Below are 16,727 nucleotides of genomic sequence, written 5' to 3'. Positions count from 1 at the left end.
AAGAACGTGTCAATTAAAATAGGATTATAGTACCGCGTGTGAAGTTTATGTGTTGTTGAAGAGTGAGTGACCTTTTGAATAGAAACAACAGGTTTCTGCACCACTCTTACTGTTTCCTGTGTTGACCGATGTACTGGTGAGAAGGGGTCAAAGGTTGCGCTTCAACGCATAAAATTAAGGCCGCCCTGGGTCTAGACCAGGGTAGAAGGCTGCCTTAATAACCTCCCCCGACTCTAATATCAGCGAAGGTCACACAGAGTGTATGTTGGCAGTATTAATAAATAAAAGCAAAACAAGGTGTTTCCAAATACAATAAATCAAAATAAATTATAAGCAATTTACAATAAAATATTATTGATAACTCTAAGCCCAAAAAATGGGAAATAAACCCGCAAAGCCTGAATTGACTGCAGATGAACTATGGTTAGAAAAGAAATCCCCCAGTGCAGGACAAATAAGCACAAACAGATGGAGAAATCCTAAAGAGACCTAAATGTCCCACGTGGGAGGGAAAATGTATAACTAAATTATAAGAAACCCTCCAAGCAGAAATAAATACTGAAAAGGATGCTAAAAAGAAAACAATGCGTACACAAGAGGTGTAATGTTTTAAAGCATGGAAAGAGGAATGAAGTGGAATAAACAAAAGGTTAAATTAAAATAGAGCTTATTTAATGTATTCAAATTGATAATAGAAGGATAACAACCTGTAAACTGGTATTAACAATGAAATATAGTTGGCAGGACGACCGTGCCTAGAATGGATAGAATGCATGAAACCAGATAACTCACACAAACACATATTAAATGAAATAGAGAGATGCATAAGGTATATTAAGGTTGTGTCATTGTTCAGCCAAAGAAAGTGTGTGAAAAGGAAAATGTCTCCAGCTTGGGAAAGGGTGAGACTGCAGCTCACCCTCAGCCCTTGGTGGACACAAATAAAATATTGTAATATACTATTGCTGTTATATAAAAGATAATAACATTAATAATGAAATAATATTAAATATGAAGAGGCACCTCAGTCAGTTGTGATGTGAGGTGGATAATTGTTAAAAGTAATCTGTATCAAGCTTAAGGTTTGCTCAAATTCAGTATAATGACATATGAGATGAAGAAAATAAAGAAAATATGTAAACTAATTAAGTGCATAGAGACACTTGACCCGCTTGTAAACCTGTCATCCTAGATGAGATTTTGTTAAGATGAAGAGCAAACCTATACTACCAAGCTAATGAGCAAGATACACACTTTTTATTTTGTATTAATTTCTTTTGTTTTTCAGAGCAGAAGCTGCATGATATTAAAAGCTCACACATGCAGCAGTCTGTGATCTCAGTTTTTTCTCTCACACTTCTGCTTTGTTTCTGACAGCAGTTCTTTTTCTTTTTGTGTCCCAACTCGTGTGTAAGGCCTTCATGCCATCAGCAACTTGTTTTTGTTTGTTTGTTTTGTTGGTTTGAAAAACAAATCTGTGATCATACTTGAGGATCACAGTGACACGAAATTATTAGGCACATGATTTACTGATGCCTAGTTTTAGAGCTGTGAGCTACGAGCTGTAAGCAATGCAAAGTTTTTCCCAACTTAGAAGTTTGACGTATGTAACATGTATGAGATATATGAATTATTTTAAAACGAAATAGAAATTGTCCAAAATGCCTTAAGAAAATATGTAGTGCTGTATCTACAGAGAAAAAAGGAAGAAGACGCATTCAGTAACTTGGATATAACCTTTCTACTTACATTTAGGTGGAAGTGCAGACTAGATGAAAACAGTTAAATTCAACAAAGAGTTCGATTACTCTGGAGAAACGGGAAATGTGTCTGTAACAGGAAAACGTGTAACAGGAATTACATGCCCATACAAAGGAGCTGACTGTGTCAAGGACGCAGACAGACAGAGAGACACAGAGACAGCCAATATGTTTACTCTAACTGTTTTAATAGTTTTGCAATTTTCATTAGTTTTATTTTTCTTTAGTTATGACTTAAGATTTTAAAACTAAACACATTTTTGCTACAAAATCAGTTAATTTTGTGACCACTCATTGCAGTTTTAGATATTTTTAATTTTGTTTTTATTTTTATTTCTGTTAACGAAAGAATATTTTTTTTTGTTTTTATTTTTTATTTTTTGACTTCTAGTTTTGTTTTTTCGTTGGTTTGACTTATCAATGATGAATTGATCTGCAGTACGCCATTTTGAAAATATGGCATGACAGAGGGCGACAATTTTGCAGACCAAGCAGCAAAATCAGTAGCAGTACAAACAGTAGACGCACTTATGGTGACAACACCTCTATGCAAATTCCACTGGATATCTTGAGAAATGAACCACACATTTGTGCCATTACTAGAGCGAAAGAAATGGTTGAGGTGCGGAGCAATTCTACAGGATGATCTGATCATATGTGATGGGAAACCGTTACAACCGAAGTCTTTATACAAAAACAGTAGCTCTTGTGACACATGAAGTTGTTCATGCGTCAACAGGAGGGAGTCTAATTAGTTAAAAACACTAGTTAAAGACACTTCTATACATTAAATTTCAAACAAGTCAATAAGAGAAACAACTCTAGCAGAGTGGATGACAAAGTTGCTGGAAAACAGAGAAATAGTTTTGAACAATCAACTGCCGAGTGATTCTCTTCCAGTTTCTTGCAGGTTGAAAAAGGGTTGAACCAATCCAAGAACCACAATCTCCCGAATAGAAAAGTGAGCAGTAAAGTCTAGACTGCAGACCGCTCTAACCTCTGGTGTTCACTCGGTGGGAGAAGGGCTATCAGTGGCAACACTGAAACACTCGCTCCTCTTGCTGGGTGTCTACTCATTGGAGGCCAAGGGTGTGTCCACGGTCGAGAAGAGGAGAAACGCTCACAGAGGGAGACCTGATGGAGATGGAAATACTAAATGCAAACCAGGATGCCCCTGAGGGTGAGAAACCGCACAGACGACGTCGATGCTGGACAAGAGGATGCCAACTGACCACTGTCACAACGATGTGTTCCATGCTCGTGTTCACAGTATTCTTATCACTGGCCCTGGTAGGCATGAACACGGCCTGCACCAGCAACCCATGTGACCCACACTGCCCGAGGATTTACCGGCAGGCTCCAAATGTGACGTGTCCTGAAAGGGGAACCATTTTTAAGCTGCAGCCTATGCCCAGAAGAACGCGCAGCGCAACGAGAAACAAAGAAGTGGAGAACAATGCTGCACCTTCATACCTAACAACACTGCAGCTGACGGCAGTCTGACCAGAGCCCTGGAAAGACTGAAGACCCTGAATGAGAGAATGAAAGAACATTCTGGAGTGGACACTTCCATGTGGGACAGCTGGATGGACATGCTTGGAAAGTACCGCAGCCTAGTGTCATCAATCCTAGTGTCAATAGCTGTTTTTGCAGCCATATTGACCCTATGTGGCTGTTGTTGTATTCCCTGCATAAGATCCATGATCAACAGACTGATAGCCACAGCTATTACACCGGACCCTGTCGGCCAAAAAGAAATTATGACACTGCTGGAGCACGCCGACACTGACTCAAACACCGACGACGAAGATGAAGAAACAACCTGTAACTAAAAGGAAAAAGACACTCCTGTTAATAATGAAGCAACAGTTAAAAATGCACTGTCCAGAGACTGTATGCTGATAAAAGTTAAAATGTGTAAAAACAAATTAACAACAGGAGGGATATGTTAAGAGATTTTCAAATGTTTCAAGTATTATTCCCACTGCCATTTGTACGTTATTGAAAGTTTATCTTTAATTTTAGTGTTAATAGTTGTTTACCCATTTATTCTTTCCATTTAATCGTATTTTATGATTTTACTGTTTCGCTGAAGTGAAGCTTAAATGAAAGACAAAAGCATAGTGTTCTCAGATATGATTCACCCAGTATATTTCCTCTGCACCTGGTTCTCTACGAGCCGTTTCACTCCCAGGAAGGGGAGAGCAGGACGTTCTTATCTATACACTCCCAAATACAAAGAGGGGCCCATTCTTCAGAATCACACACACACACTCTGAGATCATAAACTTCACACACACACACATACTCTGAAACGCTATAAATAAAGAACTGCCACATACGCTGGTTGTGAGCCTGAGACAGCAGCGCTCACCCAGCGTGCGCACGTTGTTACCATCTAAACTGTCTTGAGTGTCTTTATTTCGCCTGAAGAATGTCTTGTTTAAATATTTACTCCTTACACCAGCCTTGTGCTCGTCAACATTCTCACCTGAGTTAACAAGACAATTACTGAAATGATCTCAGCAGGTCCTTTAATGACAGCAATGAAATGCAGTGGAAAGGTTTTTTTGGGATTAATTTAATTTTCATGGCAAAGAAGGACTATGCAATTCATCTGATCACTCTTCATAACATTCTGGAGTGTATGCAAGTTGCTATTATAAAAACTTAAGCAGAAACTTTTCCAATTTCCAATATTTATGTAATTCTCAAAACTTTTGGCCACGACTGTAATGTAGTTATGGCCTCAGCCTGCAGCTCAGTTGTTTTTTGCCCGCAGCACAGACCCTGGTGTGGTGTAGATGGCCTCAGCCAGCAGCAAAGGGGCTGGCTGAGGCCTAAGTCGGCAGCACAAGCCTTTAGTGTAATGTAGTTATGGTCTCAGCCTGCAGCACAGGCCCTGTTGAGGCTCAGTTGGATGTTCTCGCAGCACAGGCCCTGTTGTGTTGTAGATGGCCTCATTCACCAGCACATGCCCTGTTGAGTCTAAGTTGGTTTTTGCTCGCAGCACAGAAGCTGGTGTGGTGTAGATGGCCTCAGCCAGCAGCACAGGCCCTGGTGTGGTGTAGATGGCTTCAGAATGCAACAAAGGCGCTGGTGTGGTGTAGATGGCCTCAGAAAGCAACACAGGCCCTGGTGTGGAGTGGATGGCCTAAGCCGGCAGCAAAAGCCTTTAGTGTAATGTAGTTATGGCTTCAGCCTGCACTACAGGCCCTGTTGAGGCTCAGTTGGGTTTTGTTGGCAGCATAGGCCCTGGTGTGCTGTAGATGGCGTCACCCATTAGTAGAGGCCCTGGTGTAGTGTAGATGGCCTCAGTCAGCAACAGAGGCCCTGGTGTGGTGCGGATGGCCTAAGTCGGCAGCACAAGCCTTTAGTGTAATGTAGTTACGGCCTCAGCCTGCAGCAAAGGCCCTGTTGAGGCTCAGTTGGTTTTTGCCCGCATCACAGACCCTGGTGCGGTGTAGATGGCCTCAGTCAGCAGCATAGGCCCTGGTGTGGTGTAGATGGCCTGATTCACCATGCCCTGTTGAGTCTAAGTTGGTTTTTGCTCGCAGCACAGACTCTGGTGTGGTGTAGATGGCCTCAGCCTCCAACACAGGACCTGGTGTGGTGTAAATGGTGTGAGATTGAGGTGATTGAGGTGTGAGACAAACGACCACTGGTCCAAGTGTGTCAAAACAATGATTTTATTAAACACATGTGTGGGAAGATACACAGCTCAATATTGTCAAGACAGATCTCCGTCACAGCATAAATTGAAAATGGTTTTATTATGTCAGGGTTCACGCCCCTTCTCGTTTCAGAAAGAATATCACATGCATAGGTTATAATTAATGACAGTAAAACAAGTTTCCGTGTTCAACAAGATTCTGCCCTATATGGTTGTCTGACTTCTCCAGATGTTTCCTGTAGACTTATTCATGGCATGCTTATCTTTAACCCCTTCTGCGTCACTCGTTGCTAAGCAGAGACAAAGCAAGATGTGTTTCACCTTTACCCTAGAAATTTTACTTAATGTCTGTGTGTATGTAAGCATGTTGTGCATTCATTCACAGCACTCCAAGTCATTCCTACAATATATCAGTTCAGACATCACGCTGAACAAAGCTTCTGACCTTCACAGGACTGAGTGCTTAACTCTATCATGAGCACATATGCAGTGTGTGTAATAACATGATTAAAACTGTATGTTTAATAAATGGAATAAATGTTGTCATCAACTGCCACTGCTCAAAGCTTAATGAAAGTATATGAAAGAATAAACATGATATAAAAATGATATAATTCCCACAATGGCACCTACCAGCAGCAGAGGCCCTGATGTGGTGTAGATGGCCTCAGGCAACAGCACAGGCCCTGTTGAGGCTCAGTTGGGTGTTCTCGCAGCACAGGCCCTGTTGTGTTGTAGACAGTGTTGGGAAGGTTACTTTTAAAATGTATTCCATTACAGAATACTGAATACATGCCCCAAAATGTATCCTGTAACGTATTCCGTTACGTTACTCAATGAGAGTAACGTATTCTGAATACTTTGGAATACTTAATATATTATCATGCTGTTTACAACTACATGAATGTACTATTGCTGTGATTTATTACTGTTACTGAAGGTACGTAGTACGAAACGTAGTAAAGGGACCTCTGGCTAATACGTCCGGTTCCGTGTCGGGCTGGTAGCCGAAAACTAGCTTTACTTTGTTGTCTGGGTCAACTTTGCTTGCGGGAGACAGAGAGAGGCGTTGAAAGGCTGCTCCAACGGAACTTATTTTTTCCGGAGGAAAACACGAACACAGTGTACAGTTGAGTCTTAATAGCTTACTTATAACTGGGCTCGTCAGGCACTCTTCTTGGCTGCAGTGGTTATTATTATATTTACATGCTTCCAGCTCCCGTTTTTGCTCCGTGACAGCTCGGACTTTTCCTTTCTCTCCCTCCCTCGCTCACAGACACATAACGGGTATGGTAGTCCATTCTCCCTGCAGCACGGACTACACTGCCCATCAGGCTACATGCTTTAGAGCTATGCCTGTAGCATTCTGCCTTTTAGCTTAGCACAACAACAACAACAACAAAAAAGCGCTCTCTCACCCAGGAAACACGCAGAGAGAGAGCGCGTCACCCTGTAACCATGGCAACCGTGACGCTGCCGCCTGGAACAACAGAACATAGCTGTCAAACAAACCCAAATAATCCTGACCCGCGACAATATGAAACAGGAAAGTACCGCCGTGTATTCCATGTATTTCAACAAAGTAACTGTATTCTGAATACCACCTTTTTAAACGGTAACTGTAACGGAATACAGTTACTCATATTTTGTATTCTGAATACGTAACGGCGGTACATGTATTCCGTTACTCCCCAACACTGGTTGTAGATGGCCTCATTCACCAGCACATGCCCTGTTGAGTCTAAGTTGGTTTTTGCTCGCAGCACAGAAGCTGGTGTGGTGTAGATGGCCTCAGCCAGCAGCACAGGCCCTGGTGTGGTGTAGATGGCTTCAGAATGCAACAAAGGCGCTGGTGTGGTGTAGATGGCCTCAGAAAGCAACACAGCCCCTGGTGTGGAGTGGATGGCCTAAGCCGGCAGCAAAAGCCTTTAGTGTAATGTAGTTATGGCTTCAGCCTGCACTACAGGCCCTGTTGAGGCTCAGTTGGGTTTTGTTGGCAGCGTAGGCCCTGGTGTGCTGTAGATGGCGTCACCCATTAGTAGAGGCCCTGGTGTAGTGTAGATGGCCTCAGTCAGCAACAGAGGCCCTGGTGTGGTGCGGATGGCCTAAGTCGGCAGCACAAGCCTTTAGTGTAATGTAGTTACGGCCTCAGCCTGCAGCAAAGGCCCTGTTGAGGCTCAGTTGGTTTTTGCCCGCATCACAGACCCTGGTGCGGTGTAGATGGCCTCAGTCAGCAGCATAGGCCCTGGTGTGGTGTAGATGGCCTGATTCACCATGCCCTGTTGAGTCTAAGTTGGTTTTTGCTCGCAGCACAGACCCTGGTGTGGTGTAGATGGCCTCAGCCTCCAGCACAGGACCTGGTGTGGTGTAAATGGTGTGAGATTGAGGTGATTGAGGTGTGAGACAAACGACCACTGGTCCAAGTGTGTCAAAACAATGATTTTATTAAACACATGTGTGGGAAGATACACAGCTCAATATTGTCAAGACAGATCTCCGTCACAGCATAAATTGAAAATGGTTTTATTATGTCAGGGTTCACGCCCCTTCTCGTTTCAGAAAGAATATCACATGCATAGGTTATAATTAATGACAGTAAAACAAGTTTCCGTGTTCAACAAGATTCTGCCCTATATGGTTGTCTGACTTCTCCAGATGTTTCCTGTAGACTTATTCATGGCATGCTTATCTTTAACCCCTTCTGCGTCACTCGTTGCTAAGCAGAGACAAAGCAAGATGTGTTTCACCTTTACCCTAGAAATTTTACTTAATGTCTGTGTGTATGTAAGCATGTTGTGCATTCATTCACAGCACTCCAAGTCATTCCTACAATATATCAGTTCAGACATCACGCTGAACAAAGCTTCTGACCTTCACAGGACTGAGTGCTTAACTCTATCATGAGCACATATGCAGTGTGTGTAATAACATGATTAAAACTGTATGTTTAATAAATGGAATAAATGTTGTCATCAACTGCCACTGCTCAAAGCTTAATGAAAGGATATGAAAGAATAAACATGATATAAAAATGATATAATTCCCACAATGGCACCTACCAGCAGCAGAGGCCCTGGTGTGGTGTAGATGGCCTCTGACAACAACACAGACCCTGGTGTGGTGCGGATGACATCAGCCGGCAACACAGGACCTGGTATTGTGTAGATGGGCTTAGCCAGCAGCACAGGCCCTGGTGTGGTGTACATGGCCTCAGGCCACAACAAAGGCACTGTTGAGGCTCGGTTGTTTTTTGCTCGTAGCACAGACCCGGTGTGGTGAAGATGGCCTCAGTCAGCAGCACAGGCCCTGGTGTTTTGTAGATGGCCTCATCCACCAGCACAAGCCCTGGTGTGGTGTAGTTACCCTCAGACAGCAACAAAGGCCCTGGTATGGTGTAGATGGCCTCAGATAGCATCACACGGCCTGGCGTGGTGTAGATGGCACCTACCAGCAGCACAGGCCCTTTTGTGGTGTAGATGGCTTAAGCCGGCAGCACAGGACCTGTTGTGGCGCTGATGGCCTAATCTGGCAGCACAAGCCTTTAGTGTAATGTAGTTATGGCCTCAGCCTGCAGCACAGGCCCTGTTGAGGCTCAGTTGGGTTTTCTGGCAGCACAGGGCCTGGTGTGGTGTAGATGGCCTCAGGCAACAGCACAGGCCCTGTTGAGGCTAAGTTGGTTTTTGCTCGCAGCACAGACCCTGGTGTGGTGTAGATGGCCTCAGCCGGCAGCACAGGACCTGCTGTGGTGTAGATAGCCTCAGACAGCAACAAAGGCCCTGTTGTGGTGTAGATGACCTCAGGCAACAGCACAGGCCCTGTTGAGGAGAAGTTGGTTTTTGCTCGCAGCACAGACCCTGGTGTGGTGTAGATGGCCTCAGCCGGCAGCACAGGACCTGCTGTGGTGTATGTACGGTTTTTACTAAGCTAACTACCTTTAATTTAGTTAACTCCCACCGTAAGGGTGTGTTTTAACTGATGAAACTGTGTACAGTAACCGTGCCTTTACAGAAGCCAGGTAATCAACTGAAAGACACAAAATAAACAACCATACAACATTAACAAAGCAACCCTATTAATGACAGTACAGCTTAGTAATAGTCATATTTATGGCTTTAACACATTATTTAACCAACACAGAAACTCACCAGCTCGGCTTCATCAGTCATAACAACAACATCAATGAAAAGAAGATCCGGCAGGTAGGATCTATGAGCGGATGTTAACACATACTATCCCAGATTAACATAAATCACTCCGTCTTAAATAAATTTGTCATTTAAAACAAATTTGGGTCTGATTAATAATAAATCACAACAAAGCAAATTGGCATGTTAGAAATATAGGAAAAACCACACACCTCCCACTTGGGCTACGTGCCAGACTAAGTAGGCCACAATAACCAGTAGCATACACATATATAGAAAACAAAACTCTTATAACCGTCTTTAAATAAGTTGGTCTCCACACCAAAGAGTCCCCAATCCGTAAGTATTCCTCGGGTTCTCAGGGGGATGAACCACGTCCCTCTTGCTCCTCTACTGGCAGTAACACCACCAACCTCCTTATGTCCCTGTGGAGGATGGTGGAATGACATGGTTCCCTGTCCTTCCTTGCCTGGGACCAGTTGATGGGACGACTACAACAAATCCTTACTTTGACGTCCCGAACAACACCCCAGTCATCTGCATCTGCCTCCTCTACACGGCCCAGCTTGAAGCGGCCTCTAAGGGCATTCTGATCTGCCACCCAAACAAGGTCCCCAACAGAGACATTTCTCGCCGGGGCATGCCATTTTTGCCAAACAAACAGGTGCGGCCCGGCCAACTGGCTCCAGCGCCTCCAAAACTTGTCCACTTCCACCTGGACTGCACGCAGACGGCTGAATGGGTAGGCAGGGAACTCAAACCCCATGTTGTCACCCCTGGGCCCCGCCCGACCCAACAACAAAGAGTTTGGTGTCACAACATCTACAGTTTCTTCCTGAACTTGAGCTCTGGCCCCCATAGGCCTCTCATTGGTGAGGTTGGCCGCCAAATAGAGGAGGGTTTGGAATTCCAGAGCAGTCAAGTTTCCCTCCTCACCAACGTTGCTCAATGCCCTTTTCAACACGCGAACAGCTGCTTCCGCCGCTCCATTCTGATGAGGGGAGTCTGCTGGACTAAACTCCCACATCCAGTCAGACCCAACCACAGCTGCCCTTCTTTGGATCTCTTCTTTGTCGATACTACCAAGGAAATCATAGAGCTCCTTCAGTGCAGGTTTAGCTCCCACAAAATTGGTCCCCTGGTCAGACCAGAGTTTCTTGGGGTGACCCCTCAGGGCAGTAAACCGCTGGTATGCCTTCAGAAAGCCCTCAGTCGACAGATCTTCAACTATGTCTGCATGAACTGCTCTTGAGGCCATACAACTAAAAACCATGCCCCAAACTTTCTTCTTCACTCGTCGCCTTACTGAGTCTCTAACAAAATACGGACCAAACAAGTCCAAAGTAGTGTACTCGAAAGGGGCTGCTGGCGTAGTGCGTACGGGAGGAAGATCACTCATCACCTGAGTGCATAGCTTGGCCCTGCACTTTCTGCAACTTATGCACGAATCAATCACCTTCCGTACGATCCTGGGACCTTGAACTACCCAGCCCCTCTTCCTCATCCGAAGAAGGGTGGCAGAAACACCTTCGTGGTTAACACGATGGGCGTCCTCAGCGAGGAGAGAGCTTAACCGACACTTGTAGGGGATCAAAGGGACCCCGGACCTCTCCCCCTCAACGGATTGAATCCGGCCATGGCACATCAAGAGCCCCGTTGTTTTATCCTTGCGCACAACCAGGCAGTTGAGCGTCGTCATAGGGAAAGTCACACCTGCTTGGGCGGCGAGGCACAAGTCCTGAAACGCCTCTACCCGCTCCTGGGCCGTGGGCACTGCCTCCCACTTTAATCCTGCAGCAGTTTGACCCCTGCCAGATAACCAAAAACGCAAGGCTCTGCGGACATAAGCTATGACCCCACAGAGCTTGGCTAGAGAATTGAACCGTGAAAGATCTACTTGATTTATTAAGGCTGAACCCCAGTACTCCTTGATCCTGCAGACACTAGAAGCAACAGAAGGAGACCCCACAGTCTCAAAAGAAGTAACTTTGTTGCTGAATGGTAACAACTCTGGGCTTACTCGACCGCCGACCACTGCGTTGACACTATCAAAACCATCTGGAGTAGTCTGCGCCATTTCCCGCGACCTTGTTAAGATGGCAGAAAAAGCCTTTCTTTGGAGTCGACTGACGACTTCTCTAGTCCCAGAGGCCACCTCTGCAGCTGACTTTATGGGCCATTCCTCTATTGGCTTGGTTAGGAACATGGGACCGGTCTGCCATGAAGAGTCCTCACTAAGCTGCTCAGGGGAACATCCTCTTGTGACCAGGTCAGCCACGTTGAACTGGCCAGGAAGCCACCACCAGTCAGTGACAGGCCCGGCCTTCTGTATCTCGCCCACTCGATTGGCAAAGAAGGTCTGGAACCCGTAACTCTCTCGTTGGATGGCACCTAACACAGTCTGACTGTCCAGGAAATGGTACCAACGATCTATTTCCAACCGACTGTACTTCAGAAAGTAACCTTTCAGGCGGGTGGCAAAAACAGCTCCACAAATCTCTGCCTTGACAGCATCTCCCTTTTGTTCAATTGGAGTCAATTTGGCCTTGGACTCCACGAGCCAAGTCCTGACCCCTTCAGAAGTTTCCCAGCGCAGGTAAAGGACCGCTCCGTATGAATCACAACTCCCATCAGAGAATGTAATTCCCCAGGGTTTACCCACCCAGCCGGATGGCGTAATACTTCTGGGAAAGGTGATGGTACTCAGCCGCACGTACTCCTCAAAGAGCTTAATCGCTCTCCCACGTAGTTCACTAGACAGCGGCTTATCCCATGTATCCTTAGTCAGTATACCGGCCTCCTGAAAGGCTCTTCTGACAAGAATAACACCTTTCTGCTTCAGGGGCATCGCCAGACCAAGGGGGTCGTAGAGCCCTGCTACCTGACTCAGCAGCATACGACGGGTGAGAGGATTCGGCGTCTTCTCCCCTATGTTCTCCTCAGTGAGGTCTACTTGAGTACGCATCTTTTTCTTTCTTGTGGAGAAGTTGATAGCCACCATGAGGAAGAGCTTGTCTTCTTCCACGAGATAACCCACACCCAAGGCCTTGTTGTCCTCGGTCCGCAGCTGGTTGGGCAACATGATGGTTTCGGGTTCGGCAGGAACAGCACCTTGCCTCCCACTAAAGCCAGACCGCACCCAAGGCTTGAGGTAAAACCCCCCATACTTGAGAATGGTTTCAACCCCCTCCAGGATCTCGCTCAGTCTCTTAGGGTCGTTGTGGGACACAAGGATGTCATCCACGTAAGTATCCTCTTCAATGACACGTCTTTCTTCCACTCTGTTAACAAACTGTGGCAGGAGGGCAGTCTCTCGCATGGCAACCTGAGCGATACAACCTGCAGGCTTGTCACCCATGTTCACACGCACTACAGCATAATCCTTGATGTCCTCCTCCGGGGAATGCCTCCACAAGAAGCGGTGAACATGCACCTCTTGGTCCTCCAGCCACACAGAGTTATACATTTTGGAGACATCCCCTATCGCCGCATGCTCTCCCTCACGGAAATGGAGCAGCACTGCCCTAATGGGATTCAGAACATCTGGGCCCTTCATCAAGATGCTGTTCAAATTAACACCTCTGTACACCTGGCTGCTGTCCCAAACGAGCCTCACCGGCGTGGTGTTGGAGTGTGGGTTGGGCACCATCAAATGGTTTATCCACCACACAGCTCCTTTCCACTCGTCCAACACTGTTTGGGAAAGCTGGATAGCGGCCCCCCTTGCCAGCATGTCACGCACCTGCTTAGCATAAGCTGCCTTCCATAGCGGATCTTTGTTGAGGCGCTTTTCTGACTTCAGGAAAGTCGCCTCCACAGCTTTGCGGTTGTTAGGCAGGGTCGCAGGGTCTTCTTTCCAGGGATATTTAGCATCCCAATGGGGCTTGTCACTATGATTGTCACTCAGCTTGAAGGTCAGACCTCCTCTGATGATCTCCAACTCTCTTTCATCAGCAAGTGACATTTCCTTGCCCCCAGGGGCGCACTTCCCGCAGCGGCAACCGCCACACACGGGGTCACAGGCGGCACCAATATTGTCCCACTGTAACCATTTGATGACCTCAGCGTTGGATGTATTCGTGGTACCGACCTCTACGCTGTTCTTTGGTTTTGGGTAACAGTTACGAAGGGCCGCAACTCTCTGAGACTCTGTCTTCATGGAGCACGCGAAATGGGTTGATGAGAAACGTGCTGTCACCTCCACATCTTCAAACAGATCTGGGTGTGCGTCACTGATGGTTTTCCCTAACGGACCATCCCACAGAACCAAGTCACCGCACCTCATCATTCTCTGGGGGGCTAGACGACCCTCTCGGGTGCTGATGAGTAGCTCAATCTTTTCAGGGCGGATCAGTTCCCCCGGTTCGACGGAGCCTGGGAAGAACTTCTCCAGGCGCTCCGAGTCCACGACGTGACCCACGTTGGCAATCTCCTCTAACCCATAGCAAACCATCTCATGGAGTCGCCATGTCCCCTTCTTTGTGGCTACTTTTATGCTCACCAGGTATCTCTTTGTCTCTACTTTTGCCTCCATGCCACCAACACCATGAACAACCAAGGTGATTGGTTCACCAGTCAGGCCAAGCCTTTCCGCTGCCTGGTGGGTGATGTAGTTCGTGTCAGAGGCTAAATCGATGAGTGATCCAATCCAGTCTCCCCTCGTGGTGGTGACGTCCAACAACATCATGAGGACTGGGAGCTCCTTCAGACAACCCTCATCTTCCGAGCCTCTTCTAGCACACAACTTTGAAGTCACTTTGTTTGTGCAAGCCTTTCGAACAGCCTCCAACTGCTCCGGGGACAGACCTAGACCAGCAAACACAGCCTCTTGCTCTTCCGTTGGGCCACGGGGTTCTCTCCTTTTCCCCCCTTTGGTCCCTTGCCTAGCTGTATCTTTCCTAGTTGGGGTTTTAAGACACAGAAAGAAGTGGTGATCCGATGAGGCATCACCCCTTCTGCATTCCTCATTACGACACAGAAAGTTTTTACTACACGGGTCATCACTCCCATGGGAGTCCAGACACCTGGGACATACCCTGGTCTTTTTCACGTAAGCTCTCCGCTCTGATGGGCTGGCCTTTTTAAACGTCTTACAGCGGTATAAACGCCCTGTATGACCCTCTTCGCCACACAAACAGCAAGGATTCTGTGACAGCTCACCTCTCGTTTCGCTTGCAGTAGCCTTGGTGAACGAACGTCTCTCCATCCTCCGATCTGGTCTCTCCTTTGGTTTCTCACGGGGGCTCGGTTCAGCTGCCCTGGCAGTATTAGACTGCCTGATGGATTGCAACTGCTCCAGTTGCACCAGAACTGTTTTCTGATCTTTCAGAAACTGCCATAGCTTATCAAACCGGTTCTGTGGACTGACATCGTTGACAGGATCACATCGGTACAAAAGCCACCTTTCCTTCATACTGTCCGGCAACTTACTCTCAAGTGAGCGGATCACTAACTGATTTTTCATGGCATCTTCACAACCTAGGTCTATTAGGTCCAACAGCGCCCTCTCTACAGCTTGGATCAACTGCAAAACCTCTCTGGGTTTGTTGTTGCGCACGCCTGGTAACTCCTGTAGTTCAAGTATGATGTCGTCTGCTATCTGTGATACGTCACCATAACAGTCCTCTAAAACCCGGAAAACCTCGCTCGCAGTACGGCAGTGAGACAGCCTAAGTTCACATTTTACTGAATCAGCAATACTGTCCATCAGGTGGAAGAGTCTGCACTCCGGGGAACCTGTGGGTTCCGCTAACGCTTGGAGGGTTCCCCAGTTACTCTTCCAGCGCCAGTAGCTCCTCCTGTCCCCAGAGAACTTTGGTAGGCTCAGGGGTGCGAGCGCGATCCTCGTTCTGAGCGATCCTTGAGAGACGGCCGACGTGCTCTGTCCTGCCCCAGCGCCATCAGGTCTCACATCATGTATTCCTCAAAGCTGCTGTGGCGTGCTTGAAAGGCCAGGGTTGAACACAGGACTCACGAGTCTCTGGGATAGTGGTCCCTGTGGTGGCGCTTGAAGGGTTACAGTGGAGGGACTTGCAGCTCATGCTCCATCGGGACCACCTGCATCAACGACTTGGTTACTACTGTCCACCGCAGCACTTTGGTATGCAGCGGGGTTCACGTCAGCATCTAGCGCACCACTGCCACGCGCTGGGCCATCATCTCCACCGGTCGCGGCGGGCCCATTGGGCTTGCTAGCGCTGGTCGTCACTCCACCGTCAGCGCCACCTTCATCACTGCCTTCACCTTCACTGCTAGTCTGGCTCCTAAGGTCGCCACACCCAGATCTCTTTCTTCCATCCAGGGCGGTAGCCAGCACCACCATAGCTACTCTCCTCCTTTCCTTGAGCTCTTTGAGACAAGCTCGCATAACATTCACCTCTTTCTCTGGAACATAACGATCCCACTTAAGCACTAACTCACTTAGAGCTTCCTCTCTGCCTTCCACAGCAGTGAGCAGTGAATCAAACTGATCCTGTTTTGTTTGACCTGTTTTGAGCGCCTCCACCTGGCTAATCGCATCTTTTAGGTCAACTCTTAGACTGTCAAACTGACCTGATGCACAACGGGACCATGATGCTCCCTTTAGTTTCATTTCTGTGGTCTGGTATTTTGAGCGGTAGTCCTGCAGCTTCTTCTCCACTTCAGCTATTTCTGCTTCAAACCCATTTGCATCTTCTTCTTCCATAGCAGCAATGTAATCAAAGCTGCTATCACAAACCTCATTATAACTGTATTTGAGTGTCCTACATTCAGACATGAGGTCGTGTTCAGACAGAAGTTCAATGTTAAAAACAATGGAATTGGCCTTCCTAGTAAAAACTGCTTGCACAGAGGACCGCCTTTTCTTTAGTTCTTCTCGGAATGCCATACTGACCTTTCCTCCCCATTTATTACCGGCGTTATTCCTTCGCCCTCAACAAAGATGGCGGCGACCCACTTCCGGTCGCTTAGCGGCTAGTAACTGAATTAAAAGTTCGTTTTCGGCGGCTGGTTTATCCTATGCCAGCGCCCTAATAGTCCCAGCAAAGAAATCCACACACAGTCTCTCACGTACGAGGGCTTAACGGTGTTTTGAGAACGAAGTCACGTCGATTGGCCGCGACGATCGGCCGGGCTCCGTCTAATCGCTGGATTCTCCGTAGTCGACAC

At 46.9% G+C, this 16,727-nt stretch overlaps 1 protein-coding gene and 1 long non-coding RNA gene across 2 annotated transcripts; both read right to left on the bottom strand.

The window, feature by feature from the left end:
* Positions 1-5,437: 5,437 nt before the first annotated feature.
* Positions 5,438-6,620, bottom strand: LOC112845457 (uncharacterized). The gene is made up of 3 exons (XR_003218273.1): positions 6,583-6,620; positions 6,067-6,157; positions 5,438-5,723 (listed from the first exon to the last, which is right to left on the bottom strand). It is a non-coding gene; the product is annotated as an uncharacterized LOC112845457 (long non-coding RNA).
* Positions 6,621-14,237: 7,617 nt separating this feature from the next.
* LOC112845455 (uncharacterized) lies at positions 14,238-15,619 on the bottom strand. Its single transcript, XM_025904860.1, has 3 exons — positions 15,553-15,619; positions 14,739-15,464; positions 14,238-14,476 (listed from the first exon to the last, which is right to left on the bottom strand). Exons 1-3 carry the CDS (start codon positions 15,617-15,619, stop codon positions 14,385-14,387), a joined length of 885 nt encoding a protein of 294 aa, XP_025760645.1. The 3' UTR covers positions 14,238-14,384.
* Positions 15,620-16,727: the final 1,108 nt, after the last annotated feature.

This window comes from Oreochromis niloticus, unplaced genomic scaffold (genome assembly GCF_001858045.2).
Source record: "Oreochromis niloticus isolate F11D_XX unplaced genomic scaffold, O_niloticus_UMD_NMBU tig00007398_pilon, whole genome shotgun sequence".
Lineage (NCBI taxonomy): Eukaryota > Metazoa > Chordata > Actinopteri > Cichliformes > Cichlidae > Oreochromis > Oreochromis niloticus.
Note: the sequence above shows the minus strand (reverse complement) of the source record. Positions and strands in the feature narration are given on the sequence as shown.

Bases quoted from the DNA above. Each gene is read 5' to 3' on its own strand.
- LOC112845455 (XM_025904860.1), bottom strand. From the start codon at position 15,619: ATGAGCTGCAAGTCCCTCCACTGTAACCCTTCAAGCGCCACCACAGGG. The intron at 15,465-15,552 runs GTGAGTCCTGTG...GCGCTGGGGCAG, and splicing joins GACCACTATCCCAGAGACTC to GACAGAGCACGTCGGCCGTC. The intron at 14,477-14,738 runs GTGAGCTGTCAC...AACCCCAACTAG, and splicing joins TACTGCAAGCGAAACGAGAG to GAAAGATACAGCTAGGCAAG.